Source organism: Stegostoma tigrinum, chromosome 42 (genome assembly GCF_030684315.1).
Source record: "Stegostoma tigrinum isolate sSteTig4 chromosome 42, sSteTig4.hap1, whole genome shotgun sequence".
NCBI lineage: Eukaryota > Metazoa > Chordata > Chondrichthyes > Orectolobiformes > Stegostomatidae > Stegostoma > Stegostoma tigrinum.
The window spans coordinates 12,847,542-12,873,177 of NC_081395.1; the positions used below are offsets into that span (position 1 = coordinate 12,847,542).

The window sequence follows — 25,636 nt, forward strand, 5'->3', positions numbered from 1 at the left end:
AATTCCCTGAAGTGGGATCAACAATAGGGGGCAGGTAAAGAGGGTGGGTCGGGGGGTAATGCCAGGGAACTGGACAGAGGGAGGAGTATGCACAGACAGAGAGCACATGCACCAGGGGGAGGGAGGAGTGAAGGGGGACTATTGGGTGGGGCAGAAGGGGGCCTATGGGTGGAGCGAGTGAGGGTGAAACGGCAGGGATACGGGGGGGGTCGATGGGGCAGAGGCCGGGAGCGGGCGCAGGGAGGAGAGAGAAGAATCGTGGGGGTAGGGGGGAGAGTAGTGAGAGTGAGGAGCATTGTGGAATGAGGGGGAATGTGGGAGGAAGCAAGTCCCCATCAGAGCTGGACTAGGAAGGATGGTCGAATGATCGAATGAACCTCGCCATTCAGTAGGTGGGAGAAAATGCCACAGTTGCTGAGTGGGCTGTGGCAAGAGGGCCATTTGGGTGTGCGGTCATGTCAGCACTGTGCGGGGGTCTGGAGTCTGTGCCAGACCAGCTAAGGATGGGTCAATTACCCCCTCCCACCCATTTGTGAACCCGATGGGGCTTTTACCGCAGAAACCGTCACCAAGGCTTGCAAGCAATGCCACAGGAGGTCAGACAGTTGTCCCCAGCCTCTCCCCCCATCCCCACAAACACCCACCCCTAATTTTTTTTTACCTCTTTTTGGGTGCAGGTTTTGGGCCAGAATTTGAGTAGCCCCCGGAGAACCTGCCGAGAGAGGGGGAAATATCTTCATTCATTAGACATTAGCATCACTCTCGTCAAAGTCAGTCAACGTCATCACTCGGGCTGGGGGCCAGGGTCACTTGTGGGCCAGACCCAGCTAAAGCGCTGGGGGAAGAATTCCTTCCTGAAAATTCCTTGACTGAACTCAATGGGCTTTTACAGAACCACCCACCACTGGTTTTCAATGGAAAAAAATTGAGCTTCCAGCACTGGTCGCATTGGGATTTGAACCTGTACCCCACTAGAGGCTGGGCTTTCGGGATGACTAGCTTATAGAACCCCTACAATGTGGGAATTTAGCCCACTAAGTCCCAGCCCTCCAAAGAGCACGCCACTGGACCCAATCCCCTCCCCTGTAACACTGCATTTCCACAGCCAATCCACACTAACCCGCACATCCCTGGGCACTATGGAACAATTTAGCACGGCCAATCCACCCTAACCCGCACATCCCTGGACACTATGGAACAATTTAGCACGGCCAATCCACCCTAACCCGCACATCCCTGGGCACTATGGGGTAATTTAGCACGGCCAATCCACCCTAACCCGCACATCTTTGAAACGTGGGAGGAAGCCCCCAGAAGAAACCCACAAAAGACACGGGCACAACGTGCAAACTCCACAGAGAGTGAGATCGAAACTGGGTCCCTGGAGCTGTGAGGCAACAGCTCCCAGTAACATTCTCATTGTTACCACCACCCTGTTCTGCTGAGGGAGAATGAGGAGCTGGGAACTGTATGGGAGCAGACAACAGCAACCGCCCCCCCCCCCCACTCCACACACACAAAACCCAATCCCCCAACCCACCACACACCCATACACACACAGATCATTAAGGCACAGTGTGACTGGCAAGGAAATAAATCTGACCACTGTGGGGTAAAAATAGTACCTGCAAAACTCTCTGCAAAGGAAGTGAATCATGTACCCAGAGGTAGTGAGGTTTGACGCTGTGGTTTTACAGAGTAGCTCCATTAGGCAGAAAGCGGAACAAGCAAATCCACTTACCGGCTCTGTCAACGTGGTGTCCTTTTCAAGGAATTGTACAATGCAGTAAGCCAGCTACAGAGAGGAAACACGATTAAGTCAGGCCAGGGATTGGGTCAAGACACACAGGAACAAAGAGATCAATTCGCAAATTTAACGCTGCCCAGCCCCTACCAAGCCACCAGGCACAGGGCCACCCGGCCCCCGCCACGCCACTGGGCACAGGCTGCCCGGCCCCCACCACGCCACCGGGCACAGGGCCGCCCTGCACCTGTTTATCCATTTCATGGGGTGTCACACATTGGTTCTCCCCAACTTTCAGTGCACTCTGATTAAATGAATCTTGCAGCAGCTGTCCGGTCACAGCACCGAAACACTGCTTCTGGGAAATCATATTTAATGGAAACTGAGACTATTTAGTCCTTTTCTTTTCCATCACTTACGCACAGTGCTTTTTAAGTGTGGTTCTAACTGTCTGTTTGATCTCAGTTTGACAGAAGTTAATGACACTATCCCCACCCCAGCTGCTTTCAGGTGAATTAAAGAGACTCCTGGACAATTTACCCATTTTCCTTCTTCCCACAGTCGCAGACATCAACACAGCCAGGCAGCCAAGGCACACTCTGTTCTTATGGAGGGAATCATTGAGCCACCCACTGCTTGGGTTTTCCACTGTTACCGTGGATACGGGACGGTTTGGCTTTGATCTTTAAAGATTATGTTCCAATTCCAGCCTTACTAACATGCTCAATGTCAGCAGTAACACTTCATTCCAATTAACCCTGTCAATGCTCTCAGCTTAGATACAGACAAGGTCATCTACCAGAGGTGGAGGGAGCGAGGGAACGATCGAGAAAGAGGGAGCGAGGGAACAAGAAAGAGTGGTCGGGGTGTGGAATGCATTGCTGGAGAGGGTAGTGGAGTCGGCCTCATTGGGGCATTTAAGCAGCTATTAGATAGGCATATGGATGGTAGTATAAGGTAGGGGTGGAGGTTAGATAGACCTTAGGATTAGGGTAAAAGTTAAGCACAACATCGTGGGCTGAATGGCCTGTACTGGGCTGTACTGTTCTATGTTCTATCCAGCCTCTCCTTATAACTCAAACCCTCCAATCCTGGCAACAGCCTTTAATGAATCCTCTTCAGTTTGTAATCTCCTTCCTTTTATGGGGCGACCAGAACTGGACACAGTGCTCCAGTAGGGGTCTCAATGTCCTGTACAACCTCAACATGACGATCCCAACTCCAGCACTCAAAGGTCTGAGCAATGAAGGCAAATGTGCTAAACACCTTAACCCCCCCGTCTATTTTCAAAGAATTAAATACCTGCACCCCTAGGTCTCTCTGTTCCACAACACTCCCCAGGGCCCTACTTTTAACTGTACAAAAAGTCTTCCTTCGTTTTACCGAAATGCAAACCTCACATTTACCCTTTCGTTGGGTGTGAACCCATTGTGGGTCTACCTACAGCACAAGGGCTGTAGCTGTTCAAGGTGGCCGATCACCCACCACCTTCTCAAGGGGCCGGCAATAGAACAGGCCCAGCCCTCATCCTGGCAGCATGTAAAGGAAATCAACCAATGCTCATGTGTGTCTCTCTGTCCCATTCAACAGGGAGTGAGCGCCCTCTAGCAAGCCAGGAGGGAACTGAAATGCAGACCCACAAGAGGATCCCTACACATGGACACCCGACCAACCCCAAATAAGAGGCTAACAGGCAGGGGTCAAAGGGGTCAAGTTTAACCCTTTGAGGGTGCCACACATGCCAAACACTCCCCGCAAAGGTCAACAGGGATAGTGTGCCATGGAGAGGGAGTACACGGAGGTGGTTGAAGGGTTAATGCCCCATTGGGAGGTGGGGTGTGCGTACAGGTTCAAATCCTACCATGGCACATGGCACTGAACCCATGGAATAACATTAAGCCCAACGGCGATGGCCATTCTTCAGTTCGTGGACGATTAGGGATGTACATTAAGTGCTGGACTCGTTGGTGTGATGCCCACGTCCCGTGTGAACGCAGCATTCAGCCCATCTAGTCTGAACTAGCTTTGCAGATTTCTCATAGTAGCCACACCCCACCAGCTGCTGGCTCTCAGTCCTGTTTGCACCCCCCACCCCCACCTGCCCCCGTACCTGTGCGTGGAACAGAGAGAGGGTCCGTGCCGTGTGCAGCGGGATCAGAACCCGCAGCAGAAACTGTTTGTGCTCTGCTTTCAGAGGGAGTGCAAAACCATTGATGATGCTGCAGGCAAGATGAAACATCGGGTTAACGTGGGTGACCCCAAGCACTCCCCCTCCATCCCCACCCACTCACCCTCCGGGTGGAATGTAGGCCCCCATCTCAACAACACCCCCATGCCAACTATCGCCACCCCCAGCACCACGCCTCCCACCTGCAGCCACACCTGCTCAAACCGCGACACCTGGGTGGTAATGTGGGACGGCTCGGGACAGGACCCCACCCTCAGTGCCAATGCCCTCGCCGAGCACTGATCCCCACCCACACCACCACCCCCCACACTGTCCCCGGAGTTGACACCCACCCCACCAAACTCTGTCACCCTCCCCCTCCCAGGGGGAATGAATCTGCCCACTCTGCAATACATTAGGAAACCTGAGGCCATGGGGAATGCCGTGATGTGTCCGAGCAGTCGCTCTCACCTCCCCAGGATCTCCAGCAGCTCCGCCACTCCATTGAAATGTTCAGACTCATATATAAACCTGAGAGAGAGAGAGAAGAGTGAGGGATGGGCACAACAATGATCCCAGACAGGTTCACACAGTCACCAGGTTGTGTAGAGTAATCGTGAATTGGAAGAGAGGAGTTATAGGGAGATGGTCACACCCAAGGTACAGGAAATAGCTGGGTGACTGTCAGGAAGGGGAAAGGGAATAGGCAGACAGTGCAGGGATCCCCTGTGGCCGTTCCCTTTAATAATAAGTATACCACTTTGGATACTGTTGGTGGGGGCGGGGCGGGGGGGGAGTGGAATATGACTTACCAGGGAAGGCCATAGCGGACAGGTCTCTGGCACTGAGCCTGGCCCTGTGGCACAGAAGGGAAGGGGGGAGAATAGGAGAGCAGTTGTAGTGGGGGATTCAGTAGTAAGAGGCACAGACAGGCAGTTCTGTGGACGCGAACGAGACGAACGGTTGGTATGTTGCTTCCCAGGTGCCAGGGTCTGTGATGTCTCAGATCGTGTCTTCAAGATCCTTAAAGGGGGAAGGTGAACAACTAGCAGGCATGGTACACATCGGTACCAATGACACAGGGAGAAAAAGGACTGAGAATGTGTAAAACGAGTACAGGGAATTAGGTTGGAAGCTAATGCCCAGGACAAACAGGGTAGTTATTGCTGGATTACTACCAGTGCCAAGTGATAACGAATTAAGAAATAGGGACAGAGTGCAGCTAAACACGTGGCTACAGGGCTGGTGTAGGAGGGAGGGCTTCCATTATGTGGGTAAATGGAGCACATTCTGGGGAAGGTAGGACCTGTACAGTAAGGATGGATTGCACCTGAACTAGAAGGGCACAAATATCCTGGGAGGGAGGTTTGCTACAGCTGTACAGAATGGTTTAAACTAGATTGGCCGGGGGTAGGGAGCCAGACTTGTAATTCAGAGGATGAGATATTCAGCCTTCCAACAGACACAACAGGGAGTGTGGTTGTTTACAGAGAAATGCAGTCGATGGAGTGTAATTGTGGACAGAGATGGCTTCAGGTGTGTATACTTCAAAGCTACAAGCATCAGAAATAAGTCAGATGAACTTACAGCATGGGTCGGTACTTGGAACTACGATGTTGTGGCCATTACAGAAACTTGGGTAACTCAGGGACAGGAATGGTTGCTGCAAGTTCCAGGATTTAGATGTTTTAAAAGAAATAGGAAGGTGGAAAGAGAGGCGGGGGAGCGGCATTGTTAGTCAGGGTTATTATAGCAGCGACTGACAGGCAATTTGAGAATGATATGTCTACAGATTCAGTTTGGGTTGAGGCCAGGAACAAGAAAGGAGCGGTCACAGACCCCCTAATAGGTGCAGAGAAGAGTAGCAGCAGATTGGGAGGCAGATACTGGAAAGGTGCAGAAGTCACAGGGTTGTAGTCATGGGTGACTTCGACCTTCCAAATATTGATTGGAAACATTTTAGTTGTAATAGTTTAGATGGAGCAGATTTTGTCCAGTGCATTCAGGAAGGATTCCTGGCAAAGTATGTCGATAGACCAACACGAGGAGAGGTCACTTTGGATTTGGTGCTTGGCAATGAACCGGGATAAGTGTTAAACTTGTTGATAGGAGAGCATTTTGGCCGTAGCGATAACTCTTACTTTTACAACAGTCATGGAAAAGGATAGGTACATACAGAGGGTAAGGTTTATAACTGGGGAAAGGGTAATTACAATTCTGTTGGGCAAGGACTGGGTTACATGAAATGGGAACAGATGCTGTCAGGGAAGAGCAGTATAGAAATGTGGAGAATGCATACTGCGTGTGCTCAACATGTTTGTCCCTAGCAGGCAGGGAAGATGCAGTCGAGTGAGGGATCCTTGGTTCTCAAGACAGGTCAAGCAACTGGTTAAGAGGAAGGAGGAGGCCTATATAAGGATTAGGAAACAAGGAATGGAAAAAGCTCTAGAGGGATACAAGTTAGCCAGGAAGGAGCTGAAGAAAGGGCTTAGGAGAGCTATAAGGCGACATGAGAAAACAATGGCAGATAGGATCAAGGAAAACTCCAAGGCTTTTTACATGTACGTGAGGAATAAGAGAATGACCAGAGAAAGCGTAGGGCCGATCGAGGATGGTAAAGGGAATTTGTGCACGGAGCCTAAAGAGATAGGAGAGATCCTTAATGAATACTTTTCTTCGGTATTCACAACTGAGAGGGACCTAGTGGTAGAGGAGGACAGCATGAACAGGCTGGTTGGCTAGAGAAGGTCGGTGTTAGTAAGGAAGATGTGCCAGGAATTTTGAGGATGTTGAAGATAGATAAGTCCCACGGGCCTGATGGGATTTATCCAAGGATTCTAAGGGAAGAGATTGCAGGGCCTTTGACAATGATCTTTCCATCCTCACTATCCACGGGTATAATGCCAGAAGATTGGAGAGAGGCAAACGTCATTCCTTTGTTCAAAAAAGGGCATAGGGATAACCCCAGAAATTACAGGCCAGTTAGTCTTACTTCAGTGGTGGGAAAATTATTGGAAAGGGTTCTGAGAGATAGGATTTATGATCACTTGGAGAGGCACAGTTTGATTTGTGATAGTTAGCATGGATTTGTGAGGGGTAGATCATGCCTCACAAACCTTATTGAATTCTTTGAAGAGATGACCAAACACGTGGATGAAGATACAGCAGTGGATGTGGTATAAATGGATTTAAGTCAGGTGTTTGATAAGGTTTCCCATGGTAGGCTCATGCAGAAGGTAAGGAAGCATGGGATAGGGGGAAATGTGGCAGATTGGATTCAGAATTAGCTGACCCTTAGAAGACAAAGTGTGGTAGTGGACGCAAAATATTCAACATGGTGCTCAGTTACGAGTCGTGTATCACGAGGAACTGTTCTGGGTCCTCTTCTATTTGTGATTTTTGTAAATGATCTGGATGAAGGAGCGGAAGAGGGAATTAGCAAGTTCGCAGATGATATGAAGATGAGTCATGTTGTCGACAGTATGGAGAGCTGTTCTAGGTTACAAGGGGACATTCATAGAATGCAGAGCTGGGCTGAGAAGTGGCAGATGGAGTTTAACCCTGAAAAGTGTGAGGTGATTCATTTTGGAGGGACAAACTTGAAAGCAGAATACAGGGATAACAGAAAAATTCTTGGCAGTGTGGAGGAGCAGAGGGATCTTAGGGTTCATGTTCACAGTTCCCCGAAAGCTGCCACCCAGGTGGATAGAGTTGTTACAGCATATGGTGTGTTAGTTTTCATTAAGGGGGATTGAGTTCAAGAATCATGAAGTTATGCTCCAGCTATACAAAACCCTGGTTCGGCCACTTCTGGAGTATTGTGTCCAGTTCTGGTCTCCTCATTACAGGAAAGATGTGGGAGCACTGGAAAAGGTGCAGAGGAGATTTATCAGGATGTTGCTGGGAATGGAGGGAAGGTCTTTTGAAGAAAGGTTGAGAGCGCTAGGGCTTTTGCGACAAAGGACGAGACATGACTTGAAAGGGGTGTACAAAATGATCAGCGGTGTAGATAAAGAGCCAGAGATTTTTTCCTAGGCTATTACGAGAGGACATAATTTTAAAGTGAGTGGAGGTAGATATCGGGGAGACGTCAGAAGTAGGTTCTTTCCTTAGAGAGTGGTAGGGTGTAGAATGCATTGCCGGAGAGGGTAGTGGAGTCGGCCTCATTAGGGGCATTTAAACGGCTATTAGATAAGCACACGGATGATTATATAAGGTAGGGGTAGAGGTTAGATAGACCTTAGGATTAGGGTAAAAGTTCGGCACAACATTGTGGGATGAAGGGCCTGTACTGTGCTGTACTGTTCTACGTTCTATGGAAGGCAGGAAGCTAGAAATTGTTTGTAAAAGAAACGATAAGGGAGAAGTGTGCGTGGTTCCTTTAAGGGGTAAAGTGTGTTTTTATGCTTAAAGAAATTTATACAGAAAATGTTCTGAACAGCTGAAGATGTGCAGCCAGTTCTAAAATGGAAACATGTATCAATTGGCTGTCTGAATGGAAATCTTAGGCTTGTTTTGATGTTTTGGTAACGAGGTGGAATCAGCCAATTAATTTACACCAAGCACTTAGCGAATTCAATTGAAATCTAATGGTTTTGACAACCTCAGACCAATGCTATTGTAAGGAAGTTGGTGTGTCATCCAAGGTATAAAAGGAGAGGGTTTTTGAAAATCAGGGTGAGAGCATTGAGCTCTCTCAAGAAATTGCAAAGCTCTCTAAGAAAGTACCATCCTATCCATAAAAAGGTATCACAGTATTTTAAGCTAAGAGTCCTCACAGAAGCCTTCACAGAGAAAACTCCCGACAGCCAGATCAGCAGAAGGGTGTTCATGGCTCGAGAACAGCAGAAAGGCGTGCAGACTTTGAGAGACTGAGTTTTAATTTATTCTGTTATTTCTTGGGTTAATATAAGTGGAACTTGTGTTTATTGGAACTGCATACCAGTAGAATTTAGTTCAGTTTGGGAATAGTTAGAAGTTAAGGGGGAATTGGTCAGTTTGTTAATAAGTCTGTCAATTTATTCGCTGTTAGGGTCAATAAATACATTTGTTACTTGTTACTTATAAAATGAACATTAAGGATTTTCTTTCATTTAGCCTCCCCTTCCATAACAGTAGAACAGATTAGGTGAGGTGAGGTGAGCTTCTCTGGGTGTTTCAGGTTTAATTATTAGAAGGGGACCTCTACTCTTGCTGTAACAAATTGGGGGCTTGTGTTTCGATTTTAATTATCAGAGGGGTTTGACCTCCCCTTCCATAATGGTTTGGGAATTCATGTCCAGGATGTGAACAAATTTGGAAACATTTAAACAGACTTGGGGATTAGTGTCCTAAATCTTTAAATAAAATTTAGGGGAGACAACATTGGTCAATTTCAGTTACTTACGGTTGTTTAAATCAAAATGTGAGGGAAATGGCTCTTAACATTACTAAAGAGGTTCTGGGATTTGAAGATGCTTCCCAAATTTGCCAAGCAAGTTTAGACAGACCAAAGAAGAATATACTTTTGGAATTAGCAAACAGGCTAGAATCAGGTTTAACTAGGGATAAGGGAGAGGGAAGAGGGAAGCGGGAAGCGACAGCGAAGAATGTTCGAGTTGGAAAAGATGATGTTGGAACTAGAAGCAAAAAGACTTCAAATCGCAGAAGGAAAAGTACAAGATAGAAGTGAGGATGAGCAAACTCATCGTAGCCAACACCCAGGTAGAGATATACACAAATATGTCCAAACTTTACCAAAGTTCAATGAAAAAGATGTAGAAACCTTTATTTTTAATTTTCTTTGAGAAGTTGACTATGCAAATGAATTGGCCAGAGACTGTGCGGGTAGTGTAATTTCAGACCGAGTTGGGGTAGGCAGGACTAGAGGTTTGTAGCGCTGTCAGGGGAGGGGTCAGGAGACTCTGAAGGATTGAAAACAGGCTATTCTGAGTGTCTATGAACTGGTTACAGAAGCACAGAGACAACGGCTCAGAAATCTAAGGAAGGAGCCAGGTCAGACATTTGTCGAGTTTGAAAGAATGAAACAGCAACTTCGATATAGATGGGTGAGAGCAGAAAAGATAGAAAACACATGAGGATCTTAGAGATTATTCTGCTGGAGGAGTTCAAAGACTTACTTCCAGAAATGATAAGGACTTACGTTGAGGAACAGAATGTTTAAACAGCGAGGGGAGCTGCTGAGATGGCAGATGATTACGCACAGTGTACAAATGGAAATTTAGCTTCTGACAGCGATTTCATTCGCTGAGGGATAGAAATTGGGAAAAAGGGAGACTCTTCAATGAGAAACAGTGCACCACGCTGGGAACAGTTTGCCACAGGGTGGAAAAAAAACCCAAGAGGGTGAAAAGGAGGTGAAAGGCCTCGGATGTTTTCACTGTAATGGAGTGGGACACACAAAGTTGCAGCGCTGGTGGCTTAAAATAGGCATCAGGAGAAAGGATGCGGTAAAATAGGCTAAATCAGTGGAATTGGTTGAGGTAGTGAAGGAAATCCCAAAAGAATTCGAGGAGCTGCAGGAACATGCACAGCCTAGTCACAGGCTGGATAGTGAGACAGTGTCTGATCTCTACACAAACTTCACCTCAGTGGGTAAGGGTTACTCAGGAATAACAGGGCGAGAAGGTAAGAAGTTAAAATACTGAGAGGTAAGGGAGATACCCACTCTCTAATTGTAAGAGATGAAAGTATTGCACTCATTCTGAAATGTTACCCAGGAGAGTGGTAATCCGTGGAATAAATGGAGAGAGATTTCGCGTTCCCCGGTGTAAGATCAGGTTGGAAATTCTGGAATCAGGTTGGAATTAGGGTGGCACGGTGGCTCAGTGGTTAGCACTGCAGCCTCTCAGCGTCAGGGACCTGGGTGAGTGTGTGTGAAGTTTGGACATTCTCCCCGTGTCTGCGTGGGTTTCCTCCAGGTGTTCCGGTTTCCTCCCACAGTCCAAAGATGTGCACGCTAGATGGATCGGCCATGCTAAACTGCGCGTAGTGTTTAGGGGTGCGTGGGTTATAGGGGATGGGTCTGGGTGGGATGCTTCAAAGGGCGGTGTGGACTCATTGGGCCGAAGAGCCTGTTTCCACACTGTAGGGAATCTAATCTAATCTAACCAAGACTGCGGAAGTGACAGTGGGAGTAATTATTCCAGGAATACAGTTTGTTCTTGGAAACGACCCAGCAGGATCAAAGGCGGGAGTGACGCTCCTTGTAGTAAATGGAAAACCAGGGAAAGGAGGAGTTAAGAGAAAAATATCCTGGAGTTTTTCCAGACTGCGGCAACAAGATCCCACAGTGATAAGTTACAGCAAGAAGGAAAAACCAAAGAGAGAGACGAGGAGTTGAGGACCAGTTAGCTGACACCCAGTTTGATGAAATCGTAAAGGAAAATCCCAAACAGGTGGAGGATGAGCCAGAGGTGTTCAGTTCTGAAAGATTAAACGGAGTTATAACAAAAAGATGAGACAATAAAAGGTTTATATCAGAAAACCTACTTGGAAAAGGAATCAGAAGGTATTCCCGAATGTTATTATCTTAAGGGTAGAATCCTAAGGTGGAAATGGAGACTGAGGTAGGTTAGTGGAGAGGAGAAATGGGTGGAAGTTCACCAGATGGTGTTACCAGTAACATACAGACAGGAAACATGGTGGGTAGCACACTAATTACCTGTGGGAGGTCACCTAGGGGAGAGGAAGGCTCAGGCTAAGATACAGAAGCATTCCTATTGGCCTGGAGTACATCGGGAGGTGGTTGAGTTTCGCCGTACCTGCCGTACACATCAGACGGTAGGAAAGCTACAGCCAGTAATTAAACCAGCACCTTTGATGCCAATTCCCACAGTTGAAGGCCCTTTCATGCAGGTTATGATTGATTGTGTAGGTCCCCTCCCTAAAACCAAAAGAGGGAACCAGTATTTCCAAACCCTAATGGATGTGTCCACCAGGTTTCCGGAGGCAATTCCATTACGGAATGTTATGGTAAAAAGAGAGATTGTGGAGCAGTTTCTTACTTTCTTTACCCATTGGGGCCTACCCAGGGAGATTCAGTCAGACCAAGGGCCCAATTTTACTACCAAACTATTGAAGGAGGTCATGGACAGTTTAAGCATCCAACACTTTAAATCAAGTTCCGTATCATCCTGAATCCCAGGGAGCATTGGGAAGGCAGCACCAGACTCTAAAGACCATGCATAGGGCTTATTGCCAGGATTACCCAAATGATTGGGATAAAGGTATCCCATTTATATTGTTTGCTGTGAGAGATTCTTCAAATGCATCAACTCAGTTTACTCTGCTTGAGTTAGTATTTGGATACAAAGTAAGAGGGCCTTTAAAATTCGTTAAGGAAAGTTGATAGGTCTGTAGTCAGAGATCACACAGTTGGATTATGTATCTGAGGTGAGAGAAAGATTAAACAGGTAGGTGAATTAGCTAGGCAACATCTGAAGGTGGCACAGCATCTAATGAGGCAAGAAGCAGGTAAGAAATCTAAAATTCGTATATTTGCCCGTGGGGATAAAGTATTGGTACTGTCCAGTGGGTAGGGTTAGTGGTCTCCATCAGATTGAGAAGGCATTGAGTCAGGTGAATTATCTCGTAGAGAAGCCAGATAGGAAAATACTTCATCGCGTATGTCATGTGAATATTCTGAAACCTTACTCTGACAGGGACAGGGAGTCTGAGAAACAGGTATGAGTTACTGGCCCTCAAAGTCAGAAGTCAAATCAAGATGATTTGGATTTTGATGTGCTTCAAAATATATTAAATAATGAGCAAGTCCTTGGAGAATGGGATGGGATAGTGAGCTGTGTGTGTGTCAGGAACTGTATTGAAAGACTTGTTGTAGCACTATGAGGACATATGGAGAAATAGCATGGATGGGCTTATATTATTGTACATGAGGTTGAAGTAGGGGATGCTGTTCCAATAAAAGTACACCCCTACAGGCTTAATCCTCTCAAAGCTGGACATGTACAAACGCAAGTCGAAGCGGTACTCCAAGACATTGAGCTGAGTCAAAGCGAGTGGAATTTGCTGATTGTGTTGGTTCTCAAACCTGATGGTACACAAATATTGTGTGGATTATCCTACAAGGTTGGAGGACTGTGGGGGGGAAGTTAGACAAGCCACTTACACAAAAAGGTTAGATTAACTTTGTGGTTACTGCGAGTACCTTTGTCGGAGAGAGTGAAAGAAGTTTGTGTTTGTAATCCCAATTAGGCTGTGTCAATTTAGACTAATCCCCTTTGGAGTGAAGAACACATCAACCACATTTCAAAAGACACATATGCACAGTTGTGGCAGGATTGACGAATTATGCTGTCTTTATATGTGACTCAGTGATCTTTTGCCATTCATGGAAAGATCACATGGTGCATTTGGCAGTGTTTTTTGAAAGGCTACGGGAGGCAGAACTAGTTATAAATTTAGTCAAATCTGAATTCACGAAGGCAAAATGATGTCCTTGGGATACAACTTGGGACATGGAAGGATCACCCTGAGGAATAATTTGAATTCCTGACCCATGTATCTTGTGATAAGATTTTTTAAAAAATCCATCTTTTCATCATGATGATTCATTTATTTTCTTGGGGGGGGGGGGGGAGGGGAAGTATTATGCAGTTGTGTGCAGTAATCGTGAATTGGAAGGCAAGAAGCTAGAATTTGTTTGTAAAAGAATAATAAGGGAGAAGTGTGTATGGCTCCTATAATAGGTAAGGTGCTTTTCTAAGCTTAACGAGATTAAAACAGAAAATGTGTCTAAGGAGCTGAAGATGTTTCCATTTCAGAACGGGTTGTACATGTATCAATTGGCTGTGAGATTGGAAAACTTAGACTTGTTTTGATGTTTTGGTAATGAGCTGGAATCAGCCAATTAATTTACACCAAGCACTTAGTCACTGAAAGCGAATTCGATTTAAATCTAATGGTTTTGACTACTTCAGACCAATGCTATTGTAAGGAAACTGGTGTGTCATCCAAGGCATAAAAGGACAGGGTTTTTGAAAATCAGTGAGAGAGCAAACCACTATCTGAGAAGTAAGCATCTAGCTCTCAATAGTTAAGGGGGAATTGTTTGGCTTGTTCATAATTCTGTTAATTTGTTCACTGTTAGGTTTAAATAAATAGTTACCTGTTACTTGTGAAGTGAAAATCAGGGATTTTCTTTCATTTAACCTTCCCTTCTCTATAACAGTATAACAGATTAGGTCAGGTGAAGGGAGTTTCTCTGGGTGTTTTGGTTTTAATTATTAGTAGGGAAACCTCCACTCCCAACGTTAACACAAGCCTCCAATCTGTTCCGATTTTAACAGAGGGGTTCAGCCTCCGCTTCCAAACAGACTGTAGGCAGCAGTGGAGGGGGGGGGGGTGGTGCAGGAAGCCTGGACGTATAGGCCGCAGAGGTGGGGGGGGTCAGGAAGCCTGGATGTGTAGGCTGCAGGGGGTGCAGGAAGCCTGGACGCATAGGCCACATGGGGGAGACAAGGTCCTGCTCATCTGGTAATTCGTTTCAAAGATCCATTTGGCTTGAGAATAAGATGAGGCTCCATTGGGCTGGGACAACTAGGATGGTAACAGAGGGAAATAACTGAGGAACGGCCGGCAGTGAGACCTTCTAGAAAGATCAACGCCATGTGAAAAGATGCAGCAGCGGACAGTGCTACTGCCACTGCCTGTGAGCAGTGCCCTCCGTCATTAATAATGATTGACAATAGGCCACAGGCCTTAACTGTCACAGTGAGAAATGGCTTTCAAAATAGTTGAGCATCTCAGGCAGCACGGTAATGGCTTGTTCTCTCCCTCACTTCCTACACCCTCCTCAGTGACAGGACACAGGGTGCTTCAGGTGCAGGCAGGCATGCAGGAGATGGAAGGGGTGGGGACATTAAGGGGGTGGCAGGGATATTAAGTGGGGGGGCAGGAGACAGAGGACATAGAGTACCAGTGGGGAGATTCTGTGGGGGGAGGGGAAAGAGGGGAGGCGGAAGATCTACACGACCCACACGAGTGCGGTCACTAAAAATTACACGTCGCCCATTTAAACCAGTGATGAGGAAATGTTTAAGAGTTGAGTGTCTGTAGTTCCTTTCTCATGAGGCAGAGGTGGATAGGTTCATGATGACTGAGGTGAACAAAGATGATCAGGGGGTGGATATGCAGGAACATTGTGTGCTACAACCAGAGCTAATTGTTGTGCCTTTTTGCTCCTTGATTCTGCTGCCTGCTCAGCAATTCAGGTCGCAGGTGACCTGATTTTTGACCTCAACTCTACGTTCCTGCATATCCACCCCCCCCCCGCCTCCCGGGGTAATCTTTGATCGCCTCAGTAATCAAGAATCTATCCGCCTCATGAGGGAAGGAACTGCAAAGACACTCAACTCTTCAACATTTCATCGCTGGTTTAAATGGGTGACATGGAATTTTTTAAAACAGTGACCGTTTAAACAGTGGGTCCTGTAGATCTTCCACCTCACCTCCTTCCCCTCCCCCCCATGGAATCTCCCCACTGATACTTGATTTCCTCTGTCTTCTGCACCCCTCCCCCCTTAATATCCCCACCCCCTCCATCTCCTGCACGCCCACCTTGATAGCCCCACCTCCCTGTGGGGGGGGAACGGGTGGACGGAGGGGGGAAGAGAGCCTCTTCCTTATTTGTGGTTGAGCCTGAGCTGGTTCTAACAGCTGGGGGGTCAGGGTGGTTTCGTCAGGCTGTCGCTGTGCGTTCACCCTTACCATAAAAATATATTTGTGATCTGTTTGCGGATGAATGCTCGCAATCCCAGGAACTTGCCGTAGACCCGGTGCAGAACCGTCTTCAGGAAATCCCGTTCACGCGGATCCTCACTGTCAAACAGCTCCAATAGCTGGAACATCACCAAGAAAAAGGTCCATTTATATACAGCCAGGTACATCCCATACCATTCAGAGCCAGGGAGGCATTGTGGAAGTGAAGAAAATTCAGGTATGGAAGTGAAGCGGGGGGGGGGTGGAAGGGGGATGGAAAGAAGAGGTGGGGAGGGAAGGAAGGAAGGCGGGGGGGGAGGGAGGGAGGATTGGAAGGAAAGCTGAGGTGGGGGAGGGGTTGGAGGGGAAGGCAGGGGGATGTGATCTCACCTGAAGCACAAATCTCTGGTCGATGTAGCGCTTGGCGATGGCAGGTTGGAAATCCGGGCTCTCGAGGAACCGAAGGAAAAATTCATAAACCAGCTGCAGGGGCAGGGGTGGGGGTAAAGATAATTAGAGAGATACCCACATCGTACACCACCCCCACCGTCTCACACACACACACAACCTCCGCCACACGCTCACTGTATTTTCTCCCCCACCGCCTTAGCCCCACTGACTGTACACCCCCACACCTTGGGGAGACACCAACCCTCAGTTTTTACCGCCCCTCCGTATTCATTCACAGGGTATGGGTGTTGCTGGCCAGGCAGCATTTATTACCCATCCTGAATTGCCCAGAGGGCAGTTAAGAGTCAACCACATTGCTGTGGGTCTGGAGTCACATGTAGACCAGACCAGGCAAGGACGGCAGTTTCCTTCCCTAAAGGGCATTACTGAACCAGATGGTTTTCCCCAACGATTTACAATGGATTCACGGTCATCATTCGATTCTTAATTCCAGATTTTTAAAAAAAATTGAATTCAAATTCCACCACCTGCCATGGTGGGATTCGAACCCGGGTCCCCAGAACATTATTGGGTCCCTGGATTAACAATCCAATGATAATACCACTAGGCCATTGCCTCCCCATTGAGAGCTTTTTGAGGAGTGGACTCTCTGGGAGGCTGTGCTCTCTGATGGAGACGCAGGGAGGTCATGTCCATCAATAAGTGCCAAGCCCAGACCGCTCCCACTGTCCAGCGCTGGTCCACCGCTCGAAGCACCCACCTGTAAATGAGGCCAGGATGCCTCAAGATTTGGCTCATCCTCTTCAGGATCAAACTCTGGATTGTCACTCGGAGGGAGTGTCCGGAATATATTGGCAGAGATCTTCCAAAAAAAAGCAGAGCGCGTTATATATGGAGTGAGGTGGGAGAGGGAACGGGAAGGAAGAGGGGATGGGAACGGGTTGCAGAGTGAGTGGAAAAGAGACAGAAATAGGCAGACAGGTACTCGGACTCGCAGAAGGAGGGAGGGACACAGACATGATTTACACACGGAGATATTGATGGGGCAAACAACGCAAATACAAAACCAGAGAGTTCCCTCAGAAACTCGGGACAACAGGGAGTACACCGAGAGGTTGGAGCACCCTGAGACATCACAAAGACTGCACTGAGCAATGATATCTTGCTTGTTTTGAAACATCACAGTTTGCAACATTCCTTTCAGAACCGGAGAGGCTCCCATCCAACACCAACACCAGTCTACATTCAAACTCTGCTGCCTCGTGTCCTAATTCAGCTCAAACTAGGGAGTCAGATCGAGAAGGACAGTCCCTCACAATGACCTCAGCCCGGCTGGGAATTGAACCCGTGCCGTTAGCATCACTCTGCATCGTGAACTGAGCCGACTCTTACCGCACCCCCCAAGCCCTGACTGAAGTCACCATAGTCCCAGAGATTCAGCAAACAAGTTCCTGCTGCGATAAAGACCAATGTTTCAGTAAAGATCAAACCCTCATTCTCACCAAAAAACACAACCTGCTCATAGGGCAAATGCCCCCAAATACCGCAGGAACCAGCCAAGTGAACCCTCCTCAAGCAGCTTCCGGTGCAAGTGTGCCCTCCCTTGTATAGAGGCAATAGTAGTGCTCAGTGTTGGAGGAGCAGTCTCCCTGAAGCTCTGTATAGTTGTAGAGAGGCTTCCTTGTCTTGAGGGTTCACCCCCAGGTTCCATCTGCCTTCCTAATTATTCGCTGTACCTGCATCAATGTTGCTAGGATTCAGACACCAGGACACCCAGATCTCTCTGCACATAAGATTCTGCTTCAAGTCCATTTGCACTGACAAAATGGGCACCTCACATTCTCCACCCTCTCCCCTGCCCCAACGCATTATACAACATCTGCCACTGTTTTAACCAACTCACTCACTTCAACCATATCCCTGCTGTATCCTCCCCCACCCCCGCAGCAATTCAACAGAATGGCTCTATACTACCTTCTCAGGCGGCAATTAGGGAATGGGCGATAAATGCTAGGCCCAGCTGGCAATCTCTCAAACAGAAATATCTATCCCTCAACCGATGCCTTGAACAATAAACCAGATGCTTCGGTCACTGTCTCATTGCTGCTTTGTGGGAGATTGTAAGAGTGTGCGCGCACACCCGTTGTGTGCGTGTATATGTACATGCGTCTGTGTGCATGTCTATGTTTATGTGCATGTTAAATATGGACTATTCTTATCACTATCATGGTCCCTCAGTGCCGTTGTCTAACCACCTTAGGCATTAGTTGCATGAAGACGGACTCAATTTTGCTTTATAACCTCAAAGAATCAAGCACGAAATTTGAAAAGCAAAAACTATACCGCAAAACTATGTATTTGCCAGTCTCATTAATAATTTTAAAAAGGTGATTCTCTGACAGGGAGAGGGTTGGAGATGAATCCTGGCTCACTACGATAATTGGAATATTACATCAAAACACAATAAACACTCCCAACCCATCTCAGTCACAGGATGGACCAGGTGAGTGTCCTCAAACTGGACCCAAGAGGAGACAGAACTTGGGGAGAGTTTTAAAGGAAGCTTTGGGTCTGGTGTGGGGCCTACCAAGGCTGAGAGGTAGGGAGGGAAAGGGAGCTGAGTGAGGGGTCAGATTCAAGGTGGATGGCAGCCCACTCAATAACTGAGAGGCAGTGGGTTCAAGTCCCACCAGGGCCCGTATTGAAATCTGGGTCACGTGTATAAAACCATGGAAGCAGGTCTAGGCTGTTCCAACCACGATGACAGAAGAGGAAAAAGCTCCTGTCCAATTCACTCACTGCTTTTGGGGGCAAGGGGGTTGTTATCTGCTACTCATCACCCCCATGGCCCCTACCTTCCCTCCTGGGGTAGAGCGAAGGCCTGAAGCAGGGATCTGGGAGCGGAATGGGGAGACGTACGTAGCTAAGTGGCCTGTTCACTAACAGGGCAGCACAAGGCCACTTGGCCTATTAAGTGTGCCTGCCACCTCTCCAGAGGGAGGGCACCCCCCTCTCAACTAATGTTACCTTCTCCCCCTGCCCACTCGTCATGTTTGGATAACAATCCAACTCCTTATCCAGGGGGTCTCACTGGAGACCCCAATCCCTGGCCATGCTCCCGCACAGTCAGTGTCTCTCTCGCCCCTCGCTCCTTTCGCCAATCGCCTTAACCCCCTGCCCCTTGTGCTCCCCCAGACTGAGCTCATCTGCCTAGAGGGCCCCCCACAAAAAAAAGGTAATTTTCATCAAACTTCCCTCCTTCCCAGAGAATGGTCCCAACGTCTCCAATTCCATCCGCGTCACCAACACAAGCCCATCAGAAATAGGGACAGGAGTAGGCCCCAAGCCTGCTCCTTCGTTCAATAGGATCATGGCCCAGCTGACATTCTCCACAGCCTGCCCTTTTCCGCCCATAATCTGCAATTCCATAACATAAACATATGCAGTTCTGGGACGGTGCTTGTCAAATCTTTCTGAGTCCGGCCCACGAGCCCCGAGCTGTTGTGGTAGATTGTTGCTCCCTGCGCAGTTCACCGTCACTGACAGCGCACCACCATTACACCCCACACCTCGGGTCATTGGGCCCACAGTCTCGGGGCAAGGTTCCCTCATTACACTCTCTCCTATTCATCACCTACCCACCCCCTCTCTGCCCCAACATGTAAAGGTGGGGGGGGGGGGGGGGGGCGGGGGTGGTGGGGGAGGGGGCTGAGGTGCCGCAGGACAGTGGGGACCTGGCAAGGGGGGTGGTTTGGAAAGTTTATTTTGGGGGTTTGGGGTGGGCAGAGGTGAGGGACATGGAGGTAGTGTTGAGGGGTGGGTTTCTGGAGATGGGTGCGGTTTTCTTGGGATGGGGGCAGAGGGGGCGGATTTCTGGGGATGGAGGCGAGGGGTTGGGTTTCTGGGGATGGATGCAGAGAGGGCGGTTTTCTGGGAATGGGGGCGGGTTTCTGGGGTTACTGGCCTGGAGCAGGCCTCCGCACACTCACCATCTTCATGACTTCCGGGTAGATGGGCTCAATGAGGAGGCCCCGACCTGTCGCAATACTCTCCACCAGCTCATTGAGGGCCGCTCGCTTGATCTCCTTCCCCTTCAGGTCAGCAACACAGTCCATGAAGTCAAAGACAATACAACATTGCTGCAGCTTCTTACAGAACAGGTCGTGTAAATCCGACGCTGCGGCATCTGGAGAGAGAAAGGCGGGGGGGGGGGGGGGGGGGAAGAGAGAGAGAGAGAGAGAGAGAGAGAGAGAGAGAGAGAGAGATTGGTAAAGGGAAAAGCGAAAGAAAGAGAGATAGTGAGAGGGGGAGAGATTGGTTGGGGGGGGGGGGGAAAGAGAAAGAGGGAGTCACAGAGCAAGAGAGAAATTCAGAGAGAAATGAACAGACAGATAAAATCAGGGAGAGAAAGAAGAAGCATGATGAGAGTGGGTGAGGGACCAGACTGCTATGCTACATCAGCGAATGTGGTTAAACAGTAGCCATTCAGTCCCTCGAGTCTGCTGCTACATTCAATAGGCTGGCCTTGCTTTCAATCCCCCCTCCCTCAATCCTCCGGGAGTCCAGAAAGATCTGTCTCTCCCTCCGCTGTACGTGGTTGGGGGGGTTGAAGGTCAGAGCCACATCTCTCCTTGTGGGTAGGGGTTACCAGAGACTCAGCACCCTCCGAGTGAGGGAACAGATCCCTATCTGAAATTACCAAAGGTGGAGAATCTCATGGGACCTCCCTATTCTGGGAAGCTCCTTTGGAACAGAACAATCCGGTCCAGATGCCTGGTTTGGTGGGGGAGAAAGGGGACAGAGGCAGCCCACAATGCTTTGGGCAGGGGGGGGGGGCAAGTTTACACATCAGGTCATGGCCTCCAGGGGCACAGTGGCACTTGAACTCCTAGGCCGCTTGACTTAGAGGTATGGACATTGCCACCTACAGGGGGCCTTGGGGAGAATGGAGGGCAGGGGGAAGAACTGGTCTGTACAATCCGGAGGATGAAACTCACGTTCTTTAATGTGATAGTGGGTGGTGGTCACTCTGGGTTCCATCATGGAGAGGGGTCTTTCTTCATTGTGGGTGGGTTTGTGGGTGGGGTAGGCAAGTGTGTAGGCTGGATGTCAGAGGAAAGACAGCTGCTTAATCCCTCACCCCCTCCCCACTTCAGTCTCCTCCCTCCTTTCCAGCCGCTTCCACATTTCCCCCTCTCCCACCCACAACCACTCCTGTCTCCCAAATCTAATGCCCCCCAACCCCTTCCCCACCAACAGCAAACAAACTCCAGACACTCCCCACCCCCTCGCACTTGCTCTCCCTCCCACTCCTCGGCTCTCCCCACCCTCACGACCGCATTCCAACATCCCAGCCGTGACCTGACACCCCCACTTCCCCGCCCCACCCCCCCACCTCCACACTTACCCTTTCTTCACCCCCAACCCCTTGCAACTCGCTGTGACAGGGCCCACTCCCAGCTTCTGTGAGGTCACAATCCAGACCCCAGGGCTCACACTGAGGTGTGCAAGGGGTGGGGGAAAGAGGGGTTGTCCATCCCAGACCTAAAAACTTTGGCCTCAGACACTGAACCAAACAGACCCTCACACTCTCCTCACTGACTGCACCATGAAAGGCCAGCAGTATGGCGTGCACCTCCCGGGGGTCACTACTGGGAGTGGGGGTGGGGGGCTGGGGGTGCAGTCCTATATTTTTCTGCTGGCTTTTGAATTAAGAAGCTGAATTTGCAACCTTCCAATTTAAAGTCCCTGTAAAAAAAATTTAAAACTGAGGTGTAAATTATCTCACTAGCAACTTATTTTAGAACCCCAAGATGAAATCCTTCAGAATCTAGGGAATTCTCTGTCTGAAGCTCCGACACTTGCTCAGCTTCACTTCCCTTGTGAGCGCCTCCCTCCTATTTCCTGTCTTTTATCTATTTCTGGGATGTTATTAATCCCTACTGTAGCAAGGCGGTGAGAGGTGCCTGTTCAATTACCTGCTGTCTCTTAACGCTCCATTGTAACTTCACCACTCTCACCTTCTTGAGACTAACACCATGCGAAGCTTTGTTTCTAAACATCTGCAGGCCTTTTTCCTTAATATCGACGCTATCTTCAACATTTTTTGTCTCCTGAAAGTCTCCTTTCTCGTATGCATGTATTAGTACTGAAAATATTTCAAAATATCCCCTTGAAGGTCAGACACTGCATCTCTCTAAACCTACCTCTCCACCTAATTTGCTCCCACTTTAGTGAACTCTGCTTTCTTGCCCTCATAATTGTCTCTAAGTTTACACCACAAGTCTTGGGCCCAATCTTCTCTCCCTTAAATGCAATGTGAACTTCCATTTTATGATCACTGCTGCCTAGGGGTGGCTTTACTAAAAGGACATTAGCTAGCTTCTGCGTTTGCTTATGTTTCACAAGTGGTTGGGTGTTTTATTGAAATTAAGAATGAACAACTGTCTCAACTTTTACCAGTTCAGCACATCACAACAGCTTTTTAAAAGTCTCGTAAAGTAGGAAATGTACACAAGACACACCAACACCCCTAAATGATAATGACTCAATGATTCCTTGCGCTGTCATTTCGGGATAAATGGGGTCCTCGGAATCCAGGAAAAATTTGTTCCTATTCCTCTCCCAGTACCGTCAACTAAAAGGTTAGGCGACAACTTATTATCTCATCTGAAAGATACTACTGTTTGACAGCGCAGCGCGCCCTCGGCACTGACCCTCCAACAGCACGGCACACCCTCGGTGTTGATTCTATGAATTTTATTTCAGATCAAGTTTCTGGTGTTGGTTTGTTACAGTATTTCTGGCTAAGCCGGAAGAAAGCGTGTGCTCATCGTGAGCAATTGCAGATCCCTACAGAATTAACCAGTTTGGGCTCCAGACAGCAGCTGGAATCCAGATAGGAAACAGCACTTGGATTTAGTCCTAGGTTCCCTGAAGTTGACACGCACAAAAAAATTGTTTAAACAGAGATTACACTGCAGGAGGAACACTCTGATACTATTTTAAGTTACAATTCCCCATGGAGTTCTGCCTGAATTGGATTTTCAACCTTCCAGTTCCTCTCTCTCTCTCCCTTGTTTCTCCAAGAGCTGAGATTGAACTCAGTCTGGCCAATTCCCGTGCCCCTTGTTCCGTGCGACCTTTAAACTTAACCCCCCCCCCCCGCCAAAACACACAATCCCATTTACCCATCACTCACAGACCAACACCAGAACCTGCTGACACAATGGCTCAGTTTTGATTTTCTCCTCATTTTCAACCCAATCAACAGCTTGTTCACCCGCTTCAATAACCCCCCTGCACCCACCCCATACAGTGACACTCAGTTGCAGCAGTGTGTGCCACCTACACTGTAGAAACACTGGGAGGCTCCTCAGTCAGAACATTCCACACCCATGAATACTTCCATCTAGGTGGTCAAGGGCAGCAGGTACATGGGAGCAGCAATGACTCCCAACTCTCCCCTCCCCTGCGAGGTCACAGTTCCAAAATCCTGACTTTGAAACATATTCTACATCCAAAATCCTGGAATTCCCTCCCTCAGGGCATCGTGGGTAAACCCACAGCGCATGGACTGCAGCGGTTCAAGATGGCAGCTCAGCCCCACCTTCTCAAGGGGGCAATTCAGGATGTGCGGTAAACACTGGCCCATCCACATCCTCTGCCTGAATACAAGACCCCATGACCCCCAAATGATATTTGCGCTCCCCTCATTCCAGCCTCCAGTATTCCTCGATAACGTGTGAAGCTGGATGAACACAGCAGGCCAAGCAGCATCTTAGGAGCACAAAAGCTGACGTTTCGGGCCTAGACCCTTCAGAGCGCTCTGATGAAGGGTCTAGGCCCAAAACGTCAGCTTTTGTGCTCCTGAGATGCTGCTTGACCTGCTGTGTTCATCCAGCTCCACACTTTGTTATCTTGGATTCTCCAGCATCTGCAGTTCCCATTATCTCCAGTATTCCTCATTTATTTTTAAAAAAAATCATGCCCAACAGGTGATTGAGCCTTCAAGCAAGATGGTCCCGTGGATCTGGACTTTCCTCCCTAATTTCCTCCTATTTTGCCCCCCTCTCTACCTTCGAGAAGGCCCCACCTCCTGCTGCCGGAATTGATCTCTGGTCAAGTCCAAAACAGAAAGTGCTGGAGACACTGAGCAGGGTCTGGCAACATCTGCAGACAGAGTCAACGTCTCGAGCCCTGGGACCCTTAGTCAGAGCTCAGTTCTGAGCCGGACACAGCCATCAGAGCTGCAGATTCCGGGATCTAGGAATAGCAGGGAAATTGTTCCCGTTGGTGAAAGGATCAAGGAGAGAATTAGATTGAAGGTGATGGCCAAGAGCAGCGACGAAACGGGGAGGAACTTTTTCAAGCGGCAAAGGGGTTGGGACCTGGAATGGGCTGTGAGCATGTAGGGGAGCATGCACGGGCACAGGTTCAAATCGAGACGTTCAGGAGGCAATTGGGTCATTATCTGAAGAGTAAGGACACGGAAGGCTCGGGGCGGGGGGGGGGGGGGGTGGGTGGTGGTGCTAGGTGAACATCAGAGGTGCCAGCACAACCACAAAGTGGCCTCTTTCCGCACCATCTCAACCGCAGCAGTTTACAACACCCTAGAAGTGAAGGGGATGGGCTTCAAAGTATCATCAGTCTCATTTTCAAACCACGATCCAGTCCATTTCCAGCTTTCCCACACCAACGTGTGACCCATACCTTGCAATGCTATTGCAGAAACACAGGAGGCGGCCACTTGACCCTTCAAATCTGTTCCACCATTCAATATAACCATGGCTGATTGTCAAAATTCAGTCCCCCTGCTCCTGGTTTCCCCCCCACCCCCCATACCTTTCAATCTCCTTCAGCCCCAATCCTTCTCAAAAACATTCAATGTTTTGGCCTCACCGCTTTCTGTGGCACAGAATGCCACAGGGTCCCCACTCTCTTAGGGAGAAATGTCTTCACCCAATGTTCTACCCCATAATCCTTAGGCTGTGACCACCCCATCCGCCCCACTCCCGTTCTGGGGTCCACTGCCTCTCCGTGGGGTTCAGAGGTCACAGACTGTGGGGCGCACCAGAATTGGCCATTTGAGGATGCCCTCCTATGGCAGGGGATCTCACCAGGACTGGAGACAGAGTAGTAGTAGAAGAGAGTTTCTCAAATTGGAGACCTGTGACCAGTGGTGTTCCACAGGGATCTGTGCTGGCACCACTGTTGTTTGTGATAGATGTAAATGATCTGGAGGAAGGTGTAGGTGGTCTGATCAGCAAGTTTGCAGACGACACTAAGATTGGTGGAGTAGCAGATAGTGAAGGGGACTGTCAGAGATTAGAGCAGAATATAGATAGACTGGAGAGTTGGGCAGATAAATGGCAGATGGAGTTGAATCCAGGCAAATGCGAGGTGATGCATTTTGGAAGATCAAATTCAAGGGCGAACTATACAGTAAATAGAAAAGTCCTAGGGAAAATTGAGGAACAGAGAGATCCAAGTTCAGGTCCATTGTTCCCTGAAGGTGACAACGCAAGTCAGTAGGGTGGTCAAGGAGGCAGATGGCATGCTTTCCTTCATTGGACAGGTTATTGAGTACAAGA

The 25,636-nt window shown here is 48.6% G+C and overlaps 1 protein-coding gene across 1 annotated transcript in view; it reads right to left on the reverse strand.

The window, feature by feature from the left end:
• The window catches only part of ppp2r5b (protein phosphatase 2, regulatory subunit B', beta), a 41,207-nt gene that overhangs the window by 8,184 nt on the left and 7,387 nt on the right, over positions 1–25,636 (reverse strand). Inside the window, exons 2-10 of the mRNA XM_059641499.1 lie at positions 20,033–20,229; positions 16,804–16,905; positions 16,023–16,115; positions 15,642–15,772; positions 4,383–4,442; positions 3,855–3,963; positions 1,742–1,795; positions 662–712; positions 570–574 (exon numbers count right to left, since the gene is read on the reverse strand). Coding sequence (XP_059497482.1) covers positions 570–574; positions 662–712; positions 1,742–1,795; positions 3,855–3,963; positions 4,383–4,442; positions 15,642–15,772; positions 16,023–16,115; positions 16,804–16,905; positions 20,033–20,229 — 802 coding nt within the window. The remainder of the gene's footprint in view (positions 1–569; positions 575–661; positions 713–1,741; positions 1,796–3,854; positions 3,964–4,382; positions 4,443–15,641; positions 15,773–16,022; positions 16,116–16,803; positions 16,906–20,032; positions 20,230–25,636) is intronic.